The sequence below is a fragment of the Salmo salar genome, chromosome ssa10 (genome assembly GCF_905237065.1).
Source record: "Salmo salar chromosome ssa10, Ssal_v3.1, whole genome shotgun sequence".
In the NCBI taxonomy this organism is placed as follows: Eukaryota; Metazoa; Chordata; class Actinopteri; order Salmoniformes; family Salmonidae; genus Salmo; species Salmo salar.
The window spans coordinates 94450143-94474057 of NC_059451.1; the positions used below are offsets into that span (position 1 = coordinate 94450143).

At 43.6% G+C, this 23915-nt stretch overlaps 1 protein-coding gene across 1 annotated transcript; it reads right to left on the reverse strand.

Annotated features, from left to right (window-relative positions):
- Positions 1–392: 392 nt before the first annotated feature.
- On the reverse strand, positions 393–23842 carry LOC106561245 (serine/threonine-protein phosphatase 6 regulatory subunit 2). The gene is given in 26 exon segments (XM_014124980.2): positions 393–3519; positions 3594–3704; positions 7767–7992; positions 8587–8672; positions 8767–9088; positions 9293–9456; positions 9814–9938; positions 10082–10136; positions 10223–10320; positions 10422–10499; positions 12881–12966; positions 13055–13170; positions 14979–15043; positions 15138–15479; positions 15558–15749; positions 17737–17857; positions 17992–18105; positions 18183–18295; positions 18373–18438; positions 18511–18648; positions 22045–22231; positions 22320–22350; positions 22353–22417; positions 22516–22654; positions 22926–23094; positions 23414–23842. Coding segments are annotated over 24 exon segments (3060 nt in total). The 5' UTR covers positions 22644–22654; positions 22926–23094; positions 23414–23842; the 3' UTR covers positions 393–3488.
- Between the last annotated feature and the right edge of the window lie 73 nt (positions 23843–23915).

Consider the following 23915-nt stretch of genomic DNA (forward strand, 5'->3'; position numbering starts at 1 on the left):
GAGATAGTATGTTTGGCCTCAAACTCATCAGGAATCTGATTTGAGAGCAGCAGTGTCTGTACTGTGTGTCTCATATCACAGAGACTGAGGGAGGGAGATCTATCAGAAAGAATGCAGGTGTTTCTTGTCTGCGAGTAGCTGTGTGTGGAAGTCGAGGGGTTATTGACTCATTCTAACCTAAATAACCGTGTGTATAATGTTTTTGTGTTTTGGACAGCAAATGGAACCCAACCACACTACTCACCTGAACTAAAGATAAACATACTGTATTTGTGCTGGCTGCTGCTTGTGTGTGTGTGTGTGTGTGTGTGTGTGTGTGTGTGTGTGTGTGTGTGCACACGCCACACTCAAATAATTTCAGCACATTAAGCAATCACATTCAGAAAGCAGTATTGATGATTGACATATTTATTAGTTTGATATCTTAACGTACAGACTAGGGTTTGACAACAGTAACATACCTATTACTTATACAGAAATGAACCACCAGCAGCCACGCCCTTTACAAAAGGCTTCTGACCTCAGAGCGCACACACACACACACGTATGGGTCAGATGTGGTGTTGGGGTGAAGGTATGATGTAACCCTGTACACACAACTAGTTCGCTTTTTCAAACCCTGACTCAGGGTGGATCCCTCTCCCAGTCCCAAAACTAGCCCATTTCATTTGTCTCTACCCTCCACACCTTCCCTATATACTTCTCCTGAACCTCAGCCTTTACCACTTACACAACCCCTTTTAATCCCCTGGACACTTCTGAGGAAGAAGACTATCTCTTATAGGATTGAGACCCAGCCCACTCTGGAAGACACTTTGGCATCACGATCTGTGGATAAAAGCCCATCATATAACAGTTATTTAAAAATGTTAATATTTGTAACGGATTCCTTTAAGTCAAACATCTCAGCTGTGAGGAAAAACCTTGGTGGTTGTGACACCATCACAAAATGCTTTAAAAACATAAAACCACATAACATTAAGGACATGCTCTGAGAGAAAGGAGGGAGAGAGAGAGAGCTCTTTTGATACTGATGGGATGATAGAACATGATTGTAGCATAGATGCAGTAAAGAGAGCAATTGAACTTGACCAAAATAATGGAATAATGCCATGGAAATGCGTCGGGGAAAGATCACGAGTCTCTAAAAGTAGAATGCTTGTATGGATGTCAACCGCAACACATGTTCATATCATCGTTACCAATCAACTGCATTACAGTTAAAAACAAATTTGACTACCTGATTTCTGTATGCTAGCTCTGCTAACCAGCTTATATATGAATGGGAGTTAGTATTTAGCAATCCCAGACACCATCGGCATTCCATGCAGCGAAATAACTCAAAATTGGACTTAAGCACCAACATTGTGGGCCTGTTACAATAATCATGATATTTGTAATTGACGAATATCTACTTCGTTAGATCAAATTTGTTGAATGTGCGCCAATCTGGTCAATGGAACATATGCATTCCATTAAATCCTTCACCAAAGCTATGTAAAAATGTATGTATGTGGACATTTCCAATATATCAAACATGCGACCCCCCCCCCACCCAGGTGAAAGCATGTAGCAGGGTTACAGGGTCTGATGCTGGGGTAAAAACCAAAACACAGACATCATTATTGCCTCATTTCAACACACACACACACACACAGAGCAAACCGCTTTCCGATACATCTGAATTGATACCAAAAATAGATAAGTGTTTATTTATATACTGTTTACATAATACGTTTACATTATACCACAACCTAATACAGGTTCAAATGTCACAATATTACATTTACACAGCTCTGTGGAAGGGTGTGACTGTGTGTGTGCTCAGGTAGTGGTGTATGTCTGACACTTTGTGTGTGTGTGTGTGTGCGCGCACGCTCAGGTAGTGGTGTGTGTGTGCTCAGGTAGTGGTGCGAGATATATATATATATATATATATATATAGTCTCTTCTGTGTATGTGTACTGAGTATGTGTGTGTACTCATGCTGTGTGTGTTTGTGTGACGTCACACAGGTGTGCTTTCATCACATCCACAGGACTGCTCTTTTAACCTGAGAATATATCCCAAATCTTCCACACGCACCCACACGCAAGCGAAGAGACAGCACAGACACAATCATTATTTTCTATAATAAAATGATTGAGTCAAATAAATTAAACTAGGAATACATTTTTAGAACACATTTTGGCTTTTAGAATCTTAGTCAGTACTGACTACCCATTCGCCTCCTCCCCAGGCCTCAAACTTTGCTCTGGGCTGAGGATGACTACAGCGGGAGTAGAGTCTCTCTACTCAACAAAGAGCTTAAGTTAAGTGCAAAAAAAACCAAAACACCCAGCTGGAGAGATAAGAACAAACAAGACTACATAAAGCTGGATCATGTGCGTGTGCTAGAGCTGCACGATAGCCCACAAAAATTAATAGCCATTTTTTTTAACCAAATATTGCGATTTGACTCGTGATGAAGATCAAAACACTTGGGTGAACTGTTGGAATCATAGAAACACAATGACGTACAGTACCAGTAAAAAGTTTGGATACACCTACTCATTCAAGGGTTCTTTATTTTCACTATTTTCTACATTGTAGAATAACAGTGAAGACGTCAAAACTATGAAGTAACACAAATGGAATCGTGAAGTAGCCAAAGAAGAGTTAAATCAAAATATATTTTAGATTCTTCAAAGTAGCCACCCTTTGTCTTAATGACAGTGTTACACACTCTTGGCATTCTCTCAACCAGCTTCATGGAGGTAGTCACCTGGAATACTTTTCCAACAATCTTGAAGGAGTACCCACATATGCGAAGCACCTGTTGGAGCTTTCCAGTGTAGAAAAATAGTAAAAATAAAAACCCCTTGAATGAGTAGGTATGTCAAAATGTTTGACTGGGTACTGTATATTAGGAAGCAACGTGGAAAGAAGCATCGTTCTTGTTTATAACAATCTGTTGACTGCATTTGACAGAGGAGGAGGAACTGCGCTGCTTGATTGACGGGGGTAGTGTCTTGGTGTGAGTGGGAATATGCCGCAAGAGGGATGACAGAGTAAACTATAAAAACTTTCCTTATGCGGTGTTTTAAAAATATTGCTTGCCATTTTGGATGTTGAGACAAGGACATTGCACATGTCAATATTGCGATGTCGATGTGAATTTGATTAATTGTGCAGCACTAACGTGCACACACATCCCAGTGTGGTGATAGGTGTGTAGGAGAGACTTCAGCAGAAGGACAAACATCACATTCATCTGTTTATTGGTTGTTGGTGTTTAGGAGCTGTGGTCTGGATTCTGAAATGGCTTTTCTCTTCTGCTTTTTGTCCCACTCATCCACCATAGTTGTCCTTGACATGGACCAATGACAGGGCAGCACTGCTCACAAATACAGGATGTTGCATGGCATAGAGTGTTGTTGGGAAGTGGAGTGTGGTTGTGTTAGCTAGGGAATGGAGTGTATGTGTGTGAGTGTCGTGGTAGCGCAGTACTAGGCCGGTCCGTTTGCTGAGGGTGTCTCTCTGTGGGGAGAGTGGAGGGGGTGGTGTCAGTGAAGAAGCAGGTACACAACACAGACAGACAGAAACACACTTACTTTGTGACGGTGGCAGGCCGATCTGTGAGAGGAGCAGCTGTGGCATTAAGCGGGTCTTCTCCACCCATCACCCTCTTTTTCTCCTTTTCCTTCTCTTTCATGTCAACCTCACTGTAAAATGTAAAAAGGCACAACTAAGAACATCTGGGTTGTGTCTCAAATAGCAGCCTATTTCTTGTACAGGGCACTGTTATTAGACAGAGCCCTATGTGGCAGGCCTATGTGGTTCTGGCCAAAAGTAGTGCACTATATAGGACTTTCTAGCCTTTTCAGATTTGCCCCTTGTAGACCTAGAGTAGAGGCATAGTGATAGGGTCAGAGAGGAATGGAGGGATGTCCAGCCAAAGGTCACACACATACAGTTAGTTATCATGCAGCTGCACACAAAGTTCAATGCCTTATTAACAGAATTAACCTGTGGCCAACACATACCATTGGTTTTTGGTCTACAAAGTGTTGTACACTCTAACACTCCCAATGCAACAAACTCCACAGGCAACACTCAGTGGTTGGAGACCTCATACACTACATAAGGAGGACAGGGGAGGAAATGGGGGAGTGGAGGAAAGTGGAGTGGAATTGGGGGATTGGATGAGAGAGAGGAGAGGAAATTAGAGAGGAAGAGAAGGAAAGGAGGTGGGAGGAATGAGTATTGGGACGGTGGGAAGGAGAGAAGGTAAGATGAGATGAGTGGTGTGGACAGTAAGGCAGGGAGGGGAACATACTCAGACCAGGCACCAGAACGAATTAGTTGGGAGGGGCCGTTGATTTCCATAGGAGGGCATGTTTTTTCACGGGACCTCCCATCTGTGCACGTGCTTCTGCGTTCACCATTTTTTGAATGGATGTAATAGTAAAGACCATAGGCAGCTGGTGAGTTTCAAGTCTGGGGAAGCTTACAATTTGTCCTACCAATCTGTGAACCAGTTATGATTATTTTTACATGCGCATTTTTCATGGAACAGTTTAATTTAAAAAATGTTTGTTTCTCAAAATCATTGTCACGTGGTTAATCATAAAAGTAAAGTTATAAAAATCAAAAAATGTAAATTACACTATTGGGAGAGCACAAGCCTCTGCCATATTGACACACTGATCCACTTGCGGCTAAAGAAATGAGAGCATAACTCAGATGCAGCAGTAGGCCTATAACTTCCATCGTCAATTAAGTCAAATACATAGGCCGACAAATAAAAACAGCAGAAAATGGTTCTTTCAAATCACATTCATCTGTTTGTTCTGCCTCCCTTTCTGTCTTGAACTATTGCTAGTGAAGTGCAACATTCTAGGAACCGAAAGGTTGCTGGTTCAAATCCCCGAGCTGACTAGGTGAAACATCTGCCAATGTGCTCTTGAGCAAGGCACTTATCCCTAACCGCAGAGTTGTGTGAGCTTGGGACAGTCAGCTGTTTATGACATTTCCACTGGGATCATCAGATTGTGATATTTAGCTCTTTCACGTGGCTTAGTGGTAAGCGAGGCCAGGAGTGTTGGAAAGATATTTCAAATACTGAGGAACTATCATTCGCAATGGATGTTAAAAAAACAGACTTTGTTGACTTGTGAGGTGAAAAAAAAAAGAAAAGAAGTGGTGCACATGGTGAGTTAAGATATCAGAAATAAGACACTGCCAAATGAGCACTTTCCTACATTCAGTGCATTTGGAAAGTATTCAGACCCCTTGACTTAACACATTTTGTTTACGTTACAGCCTTATTCTAAATTGGATTCAATTATTTTTTCACCCCATCAACCTACACACAACCCATAAATGACAAAGCGAAAACAGGTTATTCAAAATCTTTGCAAATTTCGTAAAAAAACAATAACAGAAATATCTTACTTACTTAAGTATTCAGACCCTTTGCAATGAGATTAAATTGAGCTCAGGTGCATCATGTTTCCATTGATCATCCTTGAGATGTGGTAAATTCAATTGATTGGGCATGATTTGGAAAGGCACACTCCTGTCTATATACAGTACAAGTCAAGTTTGGATACACCTACTCATTCAAGGGTTTTTCTTTAATTGTACTATTTCATACATTGAAATACAAGCCACCCTTTGCCTTGACAGCTTTGCACACTCTTGGCATTCTCTCAACCTGCTTCACCTAGAATGCTTTTCCAACAGTCTTGAAGGAGTTCCCACATGTGCTGAGCACCTGTTGGCTGGTTTTCCTTCACTCTATAGTCCAACTCATCCCAATTGGGTTGAGGTTGTGTAATTGTGGAGGCCAAGTCATCGGATGCAGCACTCCATCACTCTCCTTCTTGGTCAAATAGCCCATACACAGCCTGGAGGTGTGTTGGGTCATTGTCCTGTTGAAAAACAAATGATAGTCCCACTACACGCAAACCAGATGGGATGGCGTATTGCTGCAGAATGCTGTTGTAGCCATGCTTAAGTGTGCCTTGAATTCTAAATAAATCACTGACAGTGTCACCAGCAAAGCACCCCCACACCATCTCATCCGTGCTTCACGGTGGGAACCACACATGCAGAGATAATCCGTACACCTACTCTGCGTCTCACAAAGACATGGAAGTTGGAACCAAAAATCTCAAATTTGGACTCATCAGACCAAAGGACAGATTTCCACAAATCTAATGTCCATTGCTTGTGTTTGTTTGCCCAAGCAAGTCTCTTCTTATTGGTGTCCGTTAGTAGTGGTTTCTTTGCAACTATTCAACCATGAAGGCCTGATTCATGCAGTCTCCTCCGAACAGTTGATGTTGAGATGTCTGTTACCTGAACATTTATTTGGGCTGCAATTTCTGAGGCTGGTATCCTCTGCAGCAGAGGTAACTCTGGGTCTTCCTTTCCTGTGGCAGTCCTCATGAGAGCCAGTTTCATCATAGCGCTTGGTTTTTGTGACTTTACTTGAAGAAACTTAAAAATAATAATGGACTGTCATTTCTCTTTGCTTATTTGAGCTGTTCTTGCCATAATATAGACTGGGTCTTTTACCAAATAGGGCTACCTTCTGTATATACGAACCCTGCCTTGTTACAACACAAGTGATTGTCTCAAATGCATTGAGGAAAGAAATTCCACAATTGAACTTTTAACCGGTTGAGCTAACATGCGCTAACGTGATTAGCATGACAATTGTAAGTAACAGCAAACTTTCCAGGACAGACATGTCTTATATGGGTAGAACGCTTAAATTCTTGTTAATCTAACTGCACTGTCCAATTTACAGTCGCTATTACAGTGAAAAAAATACCATGCCATTGTTTGAGGAGAGTGCACAACAACAAATTATCACGCCAACTGGTTTGATACATTCACCTCTGAAGGTAAATAATGTACTTAGTAATCTTGCTCTGATTTTTCATCCGGAGGGTCCCAGAGATAAAAGCTAGCATAGTTTTGTTTGCTAAAATCTATTTTTATATTAAAATGTAGTAACTGGGTTCTACAGTTTGAACCCCTGCTGTCTCTGGCTCCACATCCACCCGGCCATCTAGATGAGTGAAAGTCAGTGTATGAGCTAATGATCCATCATGTAGGACATTACTGGGAGTGTGTACACTTAAATGTTGTATTACCTTATCATTTTTGTATATTCTCTATAGTTATGTACTTGAAAATGTATCAATTGACCAATTCAGCACATTTGGGCAAACTTGATACTAAATATTGTCCAGTATTGCAATGCGTCACTGGATCAACCTGAAACTTTACACACATAACAGCCCACTTGGAGTTTGCTAAAAGGCACCTAAAGGACTCGGACTATGAAAAACAAGAATCTTTGGTCTGAACTCGTCGGCCTGAATGCCAATTGTCATGTCTGGAGGAAACCTGCCACCATCCCTACAGTGAAGCATGGTGATGGCTGCCTCCAACCTGACAGAGTTTGAGAGGATCTGCAGAGAAGGGAGAAACTCCCCAAATACAGGTGTGCCAAGTTTGTAGCGTCATACCCAAGAAGACAAAGCTGTAATTGCTGCCAAAAGGTGATTCAACACAGTACTGAGTAAAAGGTCTGAATAGTTATGCAATTGTGATCAGTTAAAAACAATATCTATTTGCAAAAATGTCTAAAACCTTTTTTTGCTTTGTCATTATGGTGTATTGTGTGTAGATTAATGAGGGACTGTCACGTAACAAAATGTGGGAAAAAGTGAAGGGGTCTGAATTATTTCCAAATGCACTGTATATACCTGGTGAAGCCAGCTCTCTCGTTCTTGACATTCATGTTAAGTCTGATGGTCTCCAGTCCGGCGGTTGTGACGAAGGTCTCTGTAGTGACCATTTCCTTGGATACTATCTCCATAGTAACAGATTCAGTCTTTTCCTCCTCTTCCTCGCTGTCTGAGCCTCCTGATGAAGAGGTGTCTGATGCTACCAGCGGAGCCTTCCTTGCCACACACACACTCCACACACATGCTGCAGAGAAAACACACACGGTTATACACACATGCTCTGCAAAGTGAACACACTTTGCATTAGGAACACCTGCTCTTTCCATGACAGACTGACCAGCTATGATCACTCATTGATGTCACTTGTTTAATCCACTTCAAAATCAGTGTAAATGAAGGGGAGGAGACAGGTTAAAGAAGGATTTTTACATCTTGAGACAACAGACATGGATTGTGTATGTGTGCCATTCAGAGTGTGAATGGGCAAGACAAAAGATTGAACTGGGTATGTTAGTAGGTGCCAGGCACACCGGTTTGAGTGTGTTAAGAACTACAACACTGCTGGGTTTTTCAACAATTCCTGTGTGTATCAAGAATGATCTACCACCCAAAGGACATCCAGCAAACTTGACAACTATGGGAAGCATTGGAGTCAACATGGGCCAGCATCCCTGTGGAATGCTTTCGACACCTTGTAGAGTCCATGCCCCGACGAATTGAGGCGGTTCTGAGGACAAAGGGGGGTGCAACTCAATATTAGGAAGGTGTTCCTAATGTTTTGTACACTCAGTGTACACAAACACAACTCACAATGCAGGGAGAGCACACACAGACTTACGGTTCATTCCCTGGCTGGGTTTAGTTTTGTCTGACCCACAGATCTCCGAGTCCACTGGGGAAGTGCACCTCAAACCTGTCTCTGAACTGAACACACACAAACACACGTGTCAGAATATAATCCTATACATGAGCAGCAGAAGGTTAAAAAAAAAATGGGCTGAAACGTGGCTGCACTCACCAGCAAAACGGCTGAAAGTCAGTGAACTTGGCCCAGCCCTTCTCAGCCTCTGTAGTTACAGGCTGTGGGGCGGGGCTTCCCCATGCGTCCACGCCCACTCCAGGCTTGGGGGCGGGGCTACCCCATGGGTCCACGCCCACTCCAGGCTTGGGGGCGGGGCTACCCCATGGGTCCACGCCCACTCCAGGCTTGGGGGCGGGGCTACCCCATGGGTCCACGCCCACTCCAGGCTTGGGGGCGGGGCTACCCCATGGGTCCACACCCACTCCAGATGAGGGGGAGTTAAAGTTCACCTCCCCGAAACTAGCCGCCCAGCCAGGGCCTGAGAGAAACGACAACTCAGAGTAAGCGCCAGACACTCAAACAAAACAGGCAGAAACTTATACTACCACAGCAACACACAACCAAAGAAAACTAGAACCACACACAATCACAAAAACACCCCACAAACAAAAACACTCCGCAGCAAACCCATGAAATACCCCCACCCACCCAAGCAGACTCGGGGTCAAATAGTTATCCTTACTCTGTGCAGTCTCCGTCTGGCTGATGTTCTTGCTGTGTTCAGTCTGACCTGTGACCTCATGAGGCACATCCCCCTCCTTTGTGTCAGAACCTGTTGACTTATCAGGAGTATCGCTCATCCCATCACTCTGAGCCGATCCAACAGACGTCTGTGGCCCCCCAAACCTGAGAAACCAAGAGAGAGCATTACTTGTGTGTCTGTATGTAGATCTGCTGTCTAAAATTGATCACTCTGTTTTCACAAAGAATTTTCCTGAGCAGCAGGAAATGCAAATTCTAGTGTATTCAAGGCTTAAAAAGGCTTCTAAAGTTTGTAACTTTAAAATGTCAGATTTGATTTTCCCTAACAATTTTTTTTATTAACCCACACAAACATTTCCATGAACTATAATCCACATTTCCTGTTGAAGGATTATTTTCCTGCTGTGAGAAGCAGGCTCAAATTAAGATGGCATATATGTAGGCCTGTGTGTGTGTGCATAGTCCTGGAGTGTTGTATTGTTAATCTGAGTTTGTGTGTACCTGGTCCTAGACTTGGTGTGCGTAGTATAGTTGATCTCTCTCTCCTCCCAGATGTCTTCTTCCTCACTGTCATCAAACAACTGGATCTTCTCTTTAGTGCAGGCCTCAAATGCTGCAGTCTTAGCCTGTGAGTGTACGCAAACACAACAATGTATGCGTATAGATTCCCTGCATGACTGTACGCCAAGACCATTTTAGGTAACGACAGACAGTAAATTTCAAAAATGGAAGCGCATATGAGGTAGAGGCTATTGACTCAGTCACTCACAGTGTCCTCTGTGTCCACGTTGAAGTTGATCTCTTTGATCCGGTCAAAGGTGGCGCTGCAGCACAGAACAAACACACTCAGTCACAATCAAGTCAGAACCACTTAGGGAACTTACTTAATGTCGGCGTTTGTGCGTCTTACCTGATGTTGTCGCCGTTTTCTGAGAACTCGTCGTCATTGAAGCCAAACTGATCCACAAAGTTAGCAGTCATCTGCTGGATCTGGTAGTCTGAGAATGTCTGTAAGATATCAGCCATATAAAACAGAACTAGATCATGGTAGCTACCAGGACAGAGTAGGAGCAGTAGATGACTATCTCTAAATTCGTGTGTGTGTGTACCTGTTGCAGTGACAGCTCTTTGGGGAAGGGACTCTGTCGGTCATCGTCTTCACTGGAGGAGCGCAGGTTGTGAGACACCTGGAACACACAAAAGCCAGGGGTTTTACATATGTATACTGAACAAAAAATAAACGTAAAGTGTTGGTCCCATGATTCATGAGCTGAAATAAAAGATCCCAGAATTGTATTTTATTTCTTATTTCTCAAATTGAATGTTCATTTCTCTACCATAAGCCGCTTCCAAAGTCATTTTAGACAATCTGGTGAACCCGGCCTCACAACCGCAGACCACGTGTAACCACGCCAGCCCAGGACCTCCACATCTGGCTTCTTCACCAGCTGGATCGTCTCAGACCAGCCACCCGGACAGCTGATGAAACTGAGGAGTATTTCTGTATGTAATAAAGCCGTTTTGTGGGGAAAACTCATTCGGATTGGTTGGGCCTAGCTCCCTAGTGGGTGGGTCTATGCCCTCCCAGGCCCACCAATGGCTGCGCTCCTGCCCAGTCATGTGAAATCCATCGATTAGGACCAAATGTATTTATTTAAATTGACTGATTTCCTTATATGAACTGAAAACTGTTAGAAAAGTCTTCGAAATTGTTGCATTTATATTTGTGGTATGCAGAGTTCCCCCTATATTCATTTAGCTGCTAAACTGTTGCAAAATAAAATATTTTATATAAAACGGAAAGTATTCCGACCCCTTGACTTTTTCCAAATATTGTTACGTTACAGCCTTATTCTAAAATGAATTAAATGTTTCAACAAAAAAAAAATCTCAATCTACACACAATACCCCATAATGACAAAGCGAAAACAGGTTAAATGTTTTTGTAAATTTATAAAAATACCTTATTTACATAAGTATTCAGACCCTTTGCTATGAGACTGGAAATTGAGCTCAGGTGCATCCTGTTTCCATTGATCATCCTTAAGATGTTTCTACAACTTTGAGTCCACCTCTGGTAAATTCAATTGATTGGACACGATTTGGAAAAGCACACACCTGTCTATATAATAAGGTCCCACAGTTGATAGTGCACGTTGGAGCAAAAACCAAACCATGACTTCGACGGAATTGACAGTAGAGCTCCGAGAGAGGATTGTGTCGAGGCACAGATCTGGGGAACAGTACCAAAACATTTCGGCAGCATTGAAGGCCCCCAAGAAGACAGTGGCCTGGAACCACCAAGACTCTTCCTAGAGCTGGACACCCAGCCAAACTGAGCAATCAGGGGAGGAAGGCCTTGGTCAGAGAGGTGAACAAGAACCAGATGGTCACTGACAGAGCTCCAGAGTTCCTCTGTGGAGATGGTTGTCCTTCTGGAAGGTTCTACCATCTCTGCAGCACTCCACCACTCAGGCCTTTATGGTAGAGTGGCCAGACGGAAGCCACTCCTCAGTAACTGGCACCGCCGCCCACTTGGAGTTTGCCAAAAGGCACCTAAAGGACTCTCAGACCATGAGAAACAAGGTTCTTTGGCCTGAATGCCAAACATCACATCTGGAGGAAACTTGGCACCATCCCTACGATGAAGCATGGTGGTGGCAGCATCATGCTCGGGGATGTTTTTCAGCGGCAGAGACTGGGGAAACTAGTCAGGATCGAGGGAAAGATGAATGGAGCAAAGTACAGGGAACCTTGATGAAAACATGCTTCAGAACGCTCAGGACCTCAGACTGGGTTCACCTTCCAACAGGACAATGACACTATGCACACAGCCAAGACAACACAGGAGTGGCTTCGGGACAAGTCTCTGAATGTCCTTGAGTGGCCCAGCCAGAGCCCGGACTTGAACCCGATCAAGAGCCCTGAAAATAACTGTGCAGCGACACTCCCCATCCAACCTGACAGAGCTTGACAGGATCTGCAAAGGGATAAACTCCCCAAATACAGGTGTGCCAAGCTTCTACCCAAGAAGACGCAAGGCTATAATCACTGCCAAAGGTGCTTCAACAAAGTACTGAGTAAAGGGTCTGAATACTAATGTAAATGTCATATTTCAGTATATAAAAAAAAAAAAAGTTTGCTTTGTCATTATGGGGTATTGTGCGTCGATTGATGATAAACTATTTAATACATTTTAGAATAAGGCTGTATCATAACAAAATGTGGAAAAAGTCAAGGGGTCTGAATACTTTCCGAATGCACTGTATGCACGTACAATGCAGTCGGCAAGTACTCAGACCCCTTGACTTTCTCCACATTTTGTTACGCTACAGCCTTATACTAAAATGGATTAAGTTTGTTGTTGTCCTTCAATCTACACACAAATATATATATATATACACATCTGCCGAGACGTGCTTTTAAATGGATAGACGTTGGCTTATTGACAAAGTCCCCCGCTTGTAGCAATCTACACCCCCCCCCCACCTACCTACCCTTGCCACCACTCCTGAAAAAAATGCTAGGGGAAATACTGGTGTACATTTGTGTGAGCAGGTATGTGTACCAGGTCTACAGTGTTCTTCCTGTTGGTCTCTGTCAGGGCCTGGTCTACAAAGCTCTCCCAGCGCCCCCTGCAATCCTTAGGCAGCTCTGCAACACAGACAGTAGAGAACTTCACACATACACTCTACAATAAGCTTGCTATGTCCGTAGGCCTAAGTAACACACACAGCCCTACCTGTAATAAGGTTGCTGATCTGGGTGCGGACTGGTCCTTTCTCCATGTTACAGACTACAGTATTGGCGATTCTTGTCAGGTGACCCATGTAGCCTCTCCTCATACCCCCCTCTGCCCTGAGAACACACACATTCATGAGAAAATGTAACATGGACAATTACATTTATAAACGTTAACAACCTACACTCGTGACACACTATTACACACCAATCACTTATGACAAAACAGGAGCAAAAACAGCTGAACTGTTGAACTTTAACAGTTTGAGGGCTCTATTAACAAATCTAACGCAGTGGTAAATCTAAGCGCTGGCAGAGCTTAATAGGTTCAGGGTGTGTCAGAATTTTTTTTTTCACAGAGGGAATTATGAGCGCAATAGCTGGCGGTGGCATGAAATGGCTGGGTTTTGATGAATAAACACGTTGTCGGTGTGATGAGGGCTTGGCCACTCACTGGCCAATCAACATGTTCCATGGCTTAATACTGAATGCGTTTTGTTTCATCAACACCAATTCGTCTGGGGGCACAGAATATTCTCATCCTGGTCCATTGTGGATTGATACTAGTTTATTAAATAGCATAGGCTACAGTAACAAATAGCAACAGTAAAAAAAATGGTTTTATTATTATAATTTTTTTTTAATCCAGTGTTTGCTCAATAGCCTGTTTGGAGTGTTGGTGGTCAACATTGCAATTCTCTTCAACGAGCCTAACCAAGCCTACATGTCTTTACGTATTGCACTTCTCCTAAAATAAAATAAAATAAAATACTAGACTCATAAATTGTATGTGTGAGGCACGTTCTCAATATAACCTACGCCTACCGTTGATATTGCATTATAGGACAGAATAATTTAATTAAGTCTAGAGTGCGTCTTTGGTAACCAGATGAGGCACTCTTTGGAGATGGATACTCGAACAAGCAAAATTAACTCTGACGAATAGACCATTTAAACACCTTTAATGGAAGGCTACTTTGCAAGGCCAGGATAAAAAACAACGCATTGCTGTTGAACCAGCCTTAGTAGCCTCGGGTAAGGGCATCCTATGGAGGGCTTGATATCAAACAAAACAAGCAATCTGTTTATTAAAACACCAACAATATTTCTAAATCGGACAGGGTCAGAAGCATTATATCATAAAATCGCTTCTTTCGTTCCATGGCACCATGTACACACGTAGGCCTAAATGGCTTTACTCATAACATTCGCATGACTATACAAAATACAATTGTATCGTTGCTTATGTGCGAGGCAGATTCTCAAACAAATCTGCCGTTGATATGGCATTATAGGAGGACTGAATAGTTTGGAGGAGCATGTCTTTGGGAATCGGGTGAAGGGCGCTCTTTGAAAATGGAGATGGATAGCATGAGGGCAAAAACCTAAAATATTTCAAAGCACTCTCAGTAGACCATTTAGAAGCCTTCATTCATAGGCTACTTGGCTAATGGCCAGGATAAAAAGATGCACCTATGCGATGCTGCTAAATCAACTTTGATTAAGGGGAGGGTAGGTTATGCTTGGTCTTTAAATAAAATCGTTTTTTTTATGTTTGTAAATATGAGATTCACCGGCACATCCCTCTTCCATGGGCACTGTGCATTATGGCTGGTAAGGCTGCACTTCCACTCTCAAAGTCCATGTCATTATTAACTGCATTACCCTTAAGACATGCTTTTTGTGGGTCTTAAAACATCCCATTAACGCTGCATGAAGTATTCACTTTTGCGCTTGTTTTTAATGACACACATCAAATATTGCCACCCCTCCTCGCTAATGTTAGACAGGTAAATTGCCGAACCTGGCGTTAGGGCTGGAAAATGCCACTGCACCAGTATTTACATTACAAAATTGCAAACTAATGTGCGTTTGACACTTGCGCCTCCTTAGGGCTCTATTTTCTCCGGCACTGAGTGTCTTACTGAGTCTTATCATTCTCCTCCCAGGCCTCCAATATCCTCTGAACCAGACGACAGTCCTGAAACAACTACAGATGGAGAGAAAGAAAGAAAGAGTGAGGGAGAGGGAGACCTTGAGAGAGAATATGTTACAGAGAAACACAGGCAGGCAGAGACACGTACATGGGTCACCAGTGGGTTATGTGTGGAGATGTCAGGAGGAACAGAGGGCAGTGGTGGTTTGGGGCCAGGCAAGGCCTGCTTTTCCTGGGGCTCCTGCTGAAGCCTGGGCTTTTCCTGGGTCAGGAGGCTGCCCTGAGGATTCTCCTCCTGGGGAAACATGGATTTTTCCTGGGCCACAAAGCTGGCCTGGGGAATGTCCTCCAGGGGAACCAAGGGCCTTTCCTGGATAACCAGGCCAACCTGGGGCCTCTCCTCCTGAGCAGAGTGGCTGAGGATGGCTGCCACACACAGTTCCACTTGGAAGTGCAGGAAGTTGTTCCAGGTGTACTTAAAGAACAGGTCCTGCAACACACAACACAAACAGGTTAACAGATAAAATATGTATACAAACCAGGACATGGTGTGTGTGAGTGTACTCACCAGTAGGAGGTTTATGGTCTGGAGTCTGCAGAGCTCCAGTGTGACGGTGTTGTTATAAATCGTGTCGTCAAAACAGGTGTAATAACTCGTGTTAGTGGTCTGTAGTAGGGAGGCCATTAGTCTGGCCACATGGAGACGACAGTTACCCAGTGGCACCTCCAACACACCTAGACTGGTCAGCATGGGGGTCCGCTAGAAACACACGCACATAGACACAGGTGTAATTTAGTTTTATGATGTGCTGAATAGCTGACATTACAGCTCCAAGAATGTATAACAGATAACACCGCAAGACTGGAAGGGTGACATAGTCAGAGAATACGGGATGTGTGTATGTTGAAGGTGTGCATGTGTCTGTAGGCTTGCGCGGTATACTGAGGTACTTGGAAATAGCCACAGGATGGTTTTTCAATACCGTCAACAACATTACAACTATTTATTTGAAGTTTTTCCCAATACATTTTTATATTTGTATATACTTAAGTAAATACCTGCAGTCAACTTGTGCAATATGTTAAGAGATAAAGCAGATCGCGTTCTTCATTTCACCGGTCATATTACATTAGGAAGCTTACCTTAGTTCCACAGAACAGTTGAGCCATGTGTTTGTTTGTAAATAGCACAACGGGAGAAAGCGGGAGCAGGTTGAGTCCAGCTGTGTATTGACAGGGGTCGCGTTTTATATTGAAAGTTGTGTTTTTTTGCTTCACTAGAGTGATCAGGGACGTGCAACTAAAGTTATCCATCACAGAAAATACATCAGTGCAACACATTTGGCAGAAAATAGCTTAATTTTCATCAGATGACAACAGAAGTGCTACTCTATTTGGCCGGCAGCCACATAAGTAAATGAGCTTACAATGAAAAAGCATGGTATTTTTTTGCAAAAATAATGCATGGCCGCCATATTTCTAAAGTGTATTTATAGAAAGAATGTAGCCAGCTACATTTCCTAATGTTTTGTTTTAAGTTAATCTAGCATTTTACCTGAGAAAATTAATCTGGCTACACAGAGAAAAGTACCGGTAAAAGTAGCTACACATCAGTCAGAGTGCTGTCTGGTCATAGAATGCCGGTTCGTTTGCGAATTCTCATCCAAGTGGAGAAGTGCAACTGAAGCACAAAATGGGTCTGATCCCGAGCAGAAATTACAATAAGAAGCATTTTAGATCTGCGTCGACAAAACGCAGCAAGATATTTCTGCATTGCATCTTTTTTCCTGCATGAAAAACACACTATTTTACACTGCTGCTACTGTTTATCATCTATGCATTGTCACTTTAACTATACACCTACATATTACCTCAATTAGCCCAACTAACCAGTGCCCCCGCACATTGACTTTGTACCGGTACAAAAATTCGCTACTGTTATTTTCACTGTCTATTTCCTTTTTTTTCTCCACTGATCTATTGTTTACCCAATACCTATTTTTTACTTAAAAATTGCACTGTTGGTTAGGGCTTGTAAGTAAGCATTTCACTGTAATACCTGTTGTATTCAGCACACATGACAAATAAACTGATTTGATAGCAACCCCTAAGTTTAACTTGCTAGTTTTGTGAGTAAGTGGCTGAATTAATAAGGTATTGGGGCATCATATCGTGTTAGCTTTCTGCCGTGTTTGAGAAGTCAAAGCCCTTTGGATGGGTTATCTTAATTTCCTTGCATTTTCTTCTCTCCATTCTAGGCCTGTCTGCTCCCCCCCTCTTCACCGGGCAGAGCAGGCAGGCCCAGTTGCCCTAGCGACTCCAGATACCACACAAACACAGCTTGTTCACATGCTGAATCCAGAGCCAGTACTGTCCTTCCTTCAGACAAGCATGCATCAAAACTTTGTTCCTTTGCACAATGTCTCCTGTTCACATTTGCTTTGTAATGTCCAAACTCACCAAAAAGGACATTCGGTAGCTCCTACACACACATCTATAACTTTATGAGCTGGATTGTCGGTCTTTGCAATTTGCTTATTTTCATTTGCGCTCACTCACTATTACTTGTGCTAATTTTGTTAGCATTCTGGTAATAAACACCCGATGGGCTTTTAAATTTTTTTGGTGCCCCCTTGTGCACTAATACCGTAAATCCCAGGATGAGAAAAGGACGGTATGACAATATGAAAATCTGGATACCACCCAACCCTGTGTGTGTGTGTGTGTGTGCACTCGTGCGAGTTTACCCTGGGAGGATCCAGCAGTAGTTGGTGGTAGTGTTTGAGGTGGGGTTGGACAGCCTGCAGGATGCTGCTGACGACACACCTTTCATATCCCAGAACACACACATCCAGCACACCCTCCACTCTGGAACACACACACACACCAAAGACACAGTTAGGATGTGAAAATCTGTGAGTCAAAGAGAGGCTAGCCCGTGACCAAATTCCTACACATCCTATTCGGTAGGCTTTATAGGAATGTGAGAATGGAACACCCACCCCGGCCTCCTGATCTCCAGTAGGGTGAGAAGGACTTGAGTTCCGTAGACGATGCAGCTCTCTGTGCTCTCGCCCACAAACATGTTGTCCAGCAGCTGACTTACACACTCCTGCCTGCAGGAACACACAGGACATTACAGGTAGGTAGGTGAGAGGGTGAGAGGGTGTGAGAGAGAGAGAGAGAGACTTACGACTCCAGCACGGCGAGCAGAGGGTCGGCCTCAGAATTCTCTTGGAGCTGATTGGCCTGGTCTCTGCTCAGACGGATGATGTCACACACAGTCTGGGACGCATTCGACTGTCTCTGAAACACATTCGGCTACATTACTCCTCTGACAGCACTCTAGTCATCGGTAGATTGTGTGTGTGTGTGTCTCATACCTCCTTGTCTTTCCCTGGGTGAATGAGTTCTATGAGCCTCTGGGCCAGCCGCTCTTCATTCAACCACTGCAGAGGGAACACAAACATACATTACATATTTTACGTCACGCTGAGGGTGTGTGTGTGTGTGTGACATACGTTGAGTGTGTCTTGTCGGAGAGGAGCAGGATCTACACAGCTGATGAGGCGTAGCAGGAGGTCCATCATGGCTGATGTGTTGATGTGTTTAAGAACCAGACCCAGGAAACCCTCCTTTCCCCGCAGGAAGGAGATCACCTACAGAGACCACAACACAACCACCTGTCAACCAGATCAACTGAAAACCTATATTCAACCATATAGATTATTATAACCAATTTTATTAATCTACACTAGAGAGAAGAAATCTCCTTGCTCTGCAGAAAACTGAACACAACAACCCGATTATAACCATTAAAGGGATTCTTCGGGTTTAGGCAATTAAGCCTTTGTCATGACGTTGCCCTCTTTGGGTACAGCGAGCACAGTTGACCCCCCTCCCTCTGCACCAGGCCTTTTCTATGCACCATCCCCCGACCTCTATACTTCTGACACCAGGCTCTGTAAGAGCGGTCGTAAATTCCTATGAGGAGATTCTCTCCTCATGGCCACAGTATAGAGACAGAGTGAGTTTCATAGAGAGAACAAAGGAGTTCTTCCACCTCACAGAACTGGAGAACCGAACGACATTTATGTTCTGGAGAAGGTATAAAAGATTGGTGAAGAATCCAGCTACGAACGGTCCGTTTGGTAAAATTTTGTGAAACTCATGAGACAATACGGCCACATTACATTACATTACATTTAAGTCATTTAGCAGACGCTCTTATCCAGAGCGACTTACAAAATGGTGCATTCACCTTATGATATCCAGTGGAACAACCACTTTACAATAGTGCATCTAAATATTTTAAGGGGGGGGGTTAGAAGGATTACTTTATCCTATCCTCGGTATTCCTTAAAGAGGTGGGGTTTCAGGTGTCTCCGGAAGGTGGTGATTGACTCCGCTGTCCTGGCGTCGTGAGGGAGCTTGTTCCACCATTGGGGTGCCAGAGCAGCGAACAGTTTTGACTGGGCTGAGCGGGAACTGTGCTTCCTCAGAGGTAGGGGGGCCAGCAGGCCAGTGGTGGATGAACGCAGTGCCCTTGTTTGGGTGTAGGGCCTGATCAGAGCCTGAAGGTATGGAGGTGCCGTTCCCTTCACAGCTCCATAGGCAATCACCATGGTCTTGTAGCGGATGCGAGCTTCAACTGGAAGCCAGTGGAGAGAGCGGAGGAGCGGGGTGACGTGAGAGAACTTGGGAAGGTTGAACACCAGACGGGCTGCGGCGTTCTGGATGAGTTGTAGGGGTTTAATGGCACAGGCAGGGAGCCCAGCCAACAGCGAGTTGCAGTAATCCAGACGGGAGATGACAAGTGCCTGGATTAGGACCTGCGCCGCTTCCTGTGTGAGGCAGGGTCGTACTCTGCGAATGTTGTAGAGCATGAACCTACAGGATCGGGTCACCGCCTTGATGTTAGTGGAGAACGACAGGGTGTTGTCCAGGATCACGCCAAGGTTCTTAGCACTCTGGGAGGAGGACACAAGGGAGTTGTCAACCGTGATGGCGAGATCATGGAACGGGCAGTCCTTCCCCGGGAGGAAATTATTATTATTACTATTAATAATACTATTAATAACTATTAATTAATATAACTATTATTAATTATTAACATTACCATAATCATGTTTATAGAAGAGTCTCAGGTATGAGACTAACATCTAAATGGTTGTATAAAATGAATGAATAAGGATGGAACTGTTTGTGAAATTGTGTAATGTGATTTTGGACTGTTTAATGAAGGAAACTCCAATTCCCTTTGGAGTCTAACTAAATCAGAGGACCACCCATGAGCACAGTTATGGTCTGGCGTCATGGGACAGGCCCTTTTCTGCTCTTCCGAATAAAACCCCCACCTAGGTTTTATATCACCAGACCGAGCTTACCTCAATTACGAGATGGCTAAAGGTTGGAGACCGAGCTTACCTCAATTACGAGATGGCTAAAGGTTGGAGACCAGCTTACCTCGATAACGAGAGGGCCAAGGTTTGACCATGCATTCCTCTTGCTGAACTTTTAACCATACCACGTGGTTAAACTCTTAGACTATCGATACCGACAGAATAAGAACAGGTCTTTGATATTAATTACTAGTCTGCAGCTAGGAATTCGGTATCATTGAACGAAGACCGACAACCGCCGACACTGCTATTCTATAACGACATGAATGAATGTCACTCTGAACTACCCATTCTAACCACGACAGAGAGAGGGCGGACAGACTCTCCAACAGAAACATACTTTTCAACAGAGATCCCGACGACACACTGAGCGTAAATATATTGATTGCAATTATTCCCGAATGAGTGAGCGTTCATGCGCAAAGGATTAGAATTTAATTTGTTATAATTATCAACTCTGTCGGGCCTTCTTAGCTGACCCCCACTCCCCTTTTGTCTAACAAGCCGCCATGCCAGTTTAGCCCACTAGGGGACATTCCCCCTATGATTTCCTTGTAACCATATCTACTGTTTGTTATGCATTTCTGTGAATTACTTAGTTAGTAAATAAATGATTTTAAAGACAATTGATGTATGGATGACTCATAGTGAAGACTGGGTTCGTGCAGGTAACCAACAATTTACGACGTTTGGAATGAGACTGACGTGAGGTAAAGAATACGTCATTGATCAGAAGACTAATTGATCAGATATTTAAATATCTGAAAGTTATATTAGTAAAATTATAACTTTGTAATCTGAATATTTTCCTCGGTGCCCCGATTTCCTGGTTAATTACAGTTACACGATTAATCAGTTTAATCGGCGTAATAATAATTACAGAGTTATTTGATAAATGAGTCTTCAGTTTTAATGACGCCTAAAGACACGACACCTTTTTCCCTACTTGCCGAGAGTCAGACGAACTCATGGACACCATTTTTATGTCTCTGCATGCAGTTTGAATGAAGTTGAATGTAGTATATTGTTAGCGTAGCGCAATTGCTGGTAGTCTCCAGGAACTACTAGCAAGCTCCTCTCAAAAGCAGGGTAATAGACCTAACTACTCCAAAGCGGAGTGGTTGGTCATTTAGTCTTACAAAGCTATACAAGTCAATATTTTATAAATGTGTTAATTTGACTGATTATCATAAGAAACAAGATTCTATCCTCTTCCTCATTCTGCTCCGTTGTCACAGAGATCGCAATGCTGTATCTGTCCCATTATTGCATCTGTGAGCGCATGGGTAGTGCCACAGACAGATATAACATTGCAATCTCTATGTGACACATTTCTTATGATTATCACAATAATTTACACATTTATAAAATATTGATTACCATGTATAGCTTTGTAAGAATATAAATGACCAACCACCCAGCTTTGAAGTAGTTCGGTCCATTTCCCTGCTTTTGAGAGGAGCTGGCTAGTAGTTTGTGGAGACTTCCAACAAATGCACTAAGCTAACGATATATTACCTTCAAACTGCGCACACAGACATAAACATGGTATCCATGAGTTTGTCTGACTCTGGGTAAGTAGGAAATAAGGCTTAATTGCCTAAACCCAGAAGTATCCCTTTAACTGTGTGTGAGATGTGTTTGTTACTGTACCTGTTCAGTCTTGCGTGTGATGAGGTTTCCAATGGTCTTGCTGAAGAAGGATGCGAGGAGGGGGTTGAGGGGAGGGGGCTGCTCCAGGAAGGAGTACAGGATGTCCAGAAGGGGCTTCTCTCCCCCCAGCTTATCATTTATCACCCCTACATCACTTGTCAGCAGCTCACATGCTATGTTAGGGTGCCTGGAACACACACACACACACACACACACACGCTCAGTGAAGCATCCCAGTGACTGACTGGACGTATGGCGTGTGTGTATGGACTCACTTGAAGCGTTTGGTCTCTTCCAGACCAGCAGGGGCTCTGTGGTGATGAGGTGCAGCAGCTCTTGCATGCAGGTGTCCTGGGACAGGAAGACCAGCAGCCTGGGGCCCAGAGAGGAGCCAACAGACACTTGTTAGCATTGGAAATGCTAAAGCTAACGCTAATAAAAAGTGTGCAGGGGCTAATGCTAAAGACTAACCTGCGGTTCTGGGCCTTGCACTCCTGCAGTACGTCCTCCTCCTCCATGAGCTCAGTGAGCGTGACATCGTCCTTCTCAAGCAGGGCCTCCAGCTGGGACGACGTGTGCAGGTCAAACTTCCAGAACATGGCTGCTGCTGCTGGGAGGAGAGACACAGTGAATAGAAAGACACCAACTTCTCTGTGTATCATAGGTTTTGCAACTTTCATTTTTCTGTTTGGTCTTGTGTATTATGAGCTTTCCTATGGTCTTGCTAAAGAGGGATGCAAGGAGGGGGTATGATTGGGGGTGACAGCCAGACACACCCTCAGTTTACAGGGGAAGCACTTTAAACCTGAAGTGAACAGATAGTCTAGATTGTACCTTTAAGTGAGCATATTGTGTCATGTGTGAGTGTGTTTTCTTCTTACCTTAGTAAAACGTGTGTCCTATGTCAAACCTCTTCAGTCATTTATCTCAAATATGCAGGTAGGAATGGTCATGAATCTGTATGGATGATTACACACACCCTCTCAAGACACACATTCCCTCCCTCCCTCTCTCTCTCTCACACACACACTCCAGCACTACCTCTGAAACCTGAAAGTGATAAGAGAGAGATAACAGTAATTAGTGTGTTCCAGCACACACAGCTGACTCTCCTTATCTTTAGGATGCAGTGCTGCGTAGCAAGGTGGCTAGCTATCCATGACTGTCAAATGTCTGAGCATATATTAGCTAGCTAGTAGGATCAGGATGTTGTTGCTTGCTTACGCGCTGCTAATTAACGTTAGACTGAGTATATAGGCAGGCTGATTATTGCAATCTTGCCATGTCACAGCTACGACTATCTGAGAACTATCATCTCCACGATATCGTGGGGTTGAGAATTCTCAGCTAAGCTACGACAAGTACCTACCTTGACTTTAGCTTCAGTGCGTCAGTGTTGTTAACCTGCTAGCTGAGCATTTTGTTTATGTTCCAAACCAGTCAACTGGTGATGCACGTCCAGGTTATTTAACCAAATATGTCCTATGTCCTTGTCAACTCACCAGAAGCTGCCTGACCCTTCCAACTGTGTATAGGACAATCAGAGGTTCAGTAAATTAGTTGTCGCTTTTATCCTGAAGATTGGAGCAAGACAGAAAAGGATGCTCACATATTTTAAATCAAAATGGCGGACACTATTGCTGGAACGAGCAATCAAATCTACGCCGAACATGTGTGTGTGTTTATCGTTGTGCCAAAGAGACTGCGCTTCTTGAATATTCTTGTCCCCCAAAAATGTGTAGCACCATTAAAACATAGCCCAGACTGCGTGCCCCTAGTAGAAATAACAGGAGATTATTAAAATGCTAACGAGGTGGCCCAGTCAGAAGGGTACTTCCAACATTAACTAGCCGGCGTTATTCAAAACTGCA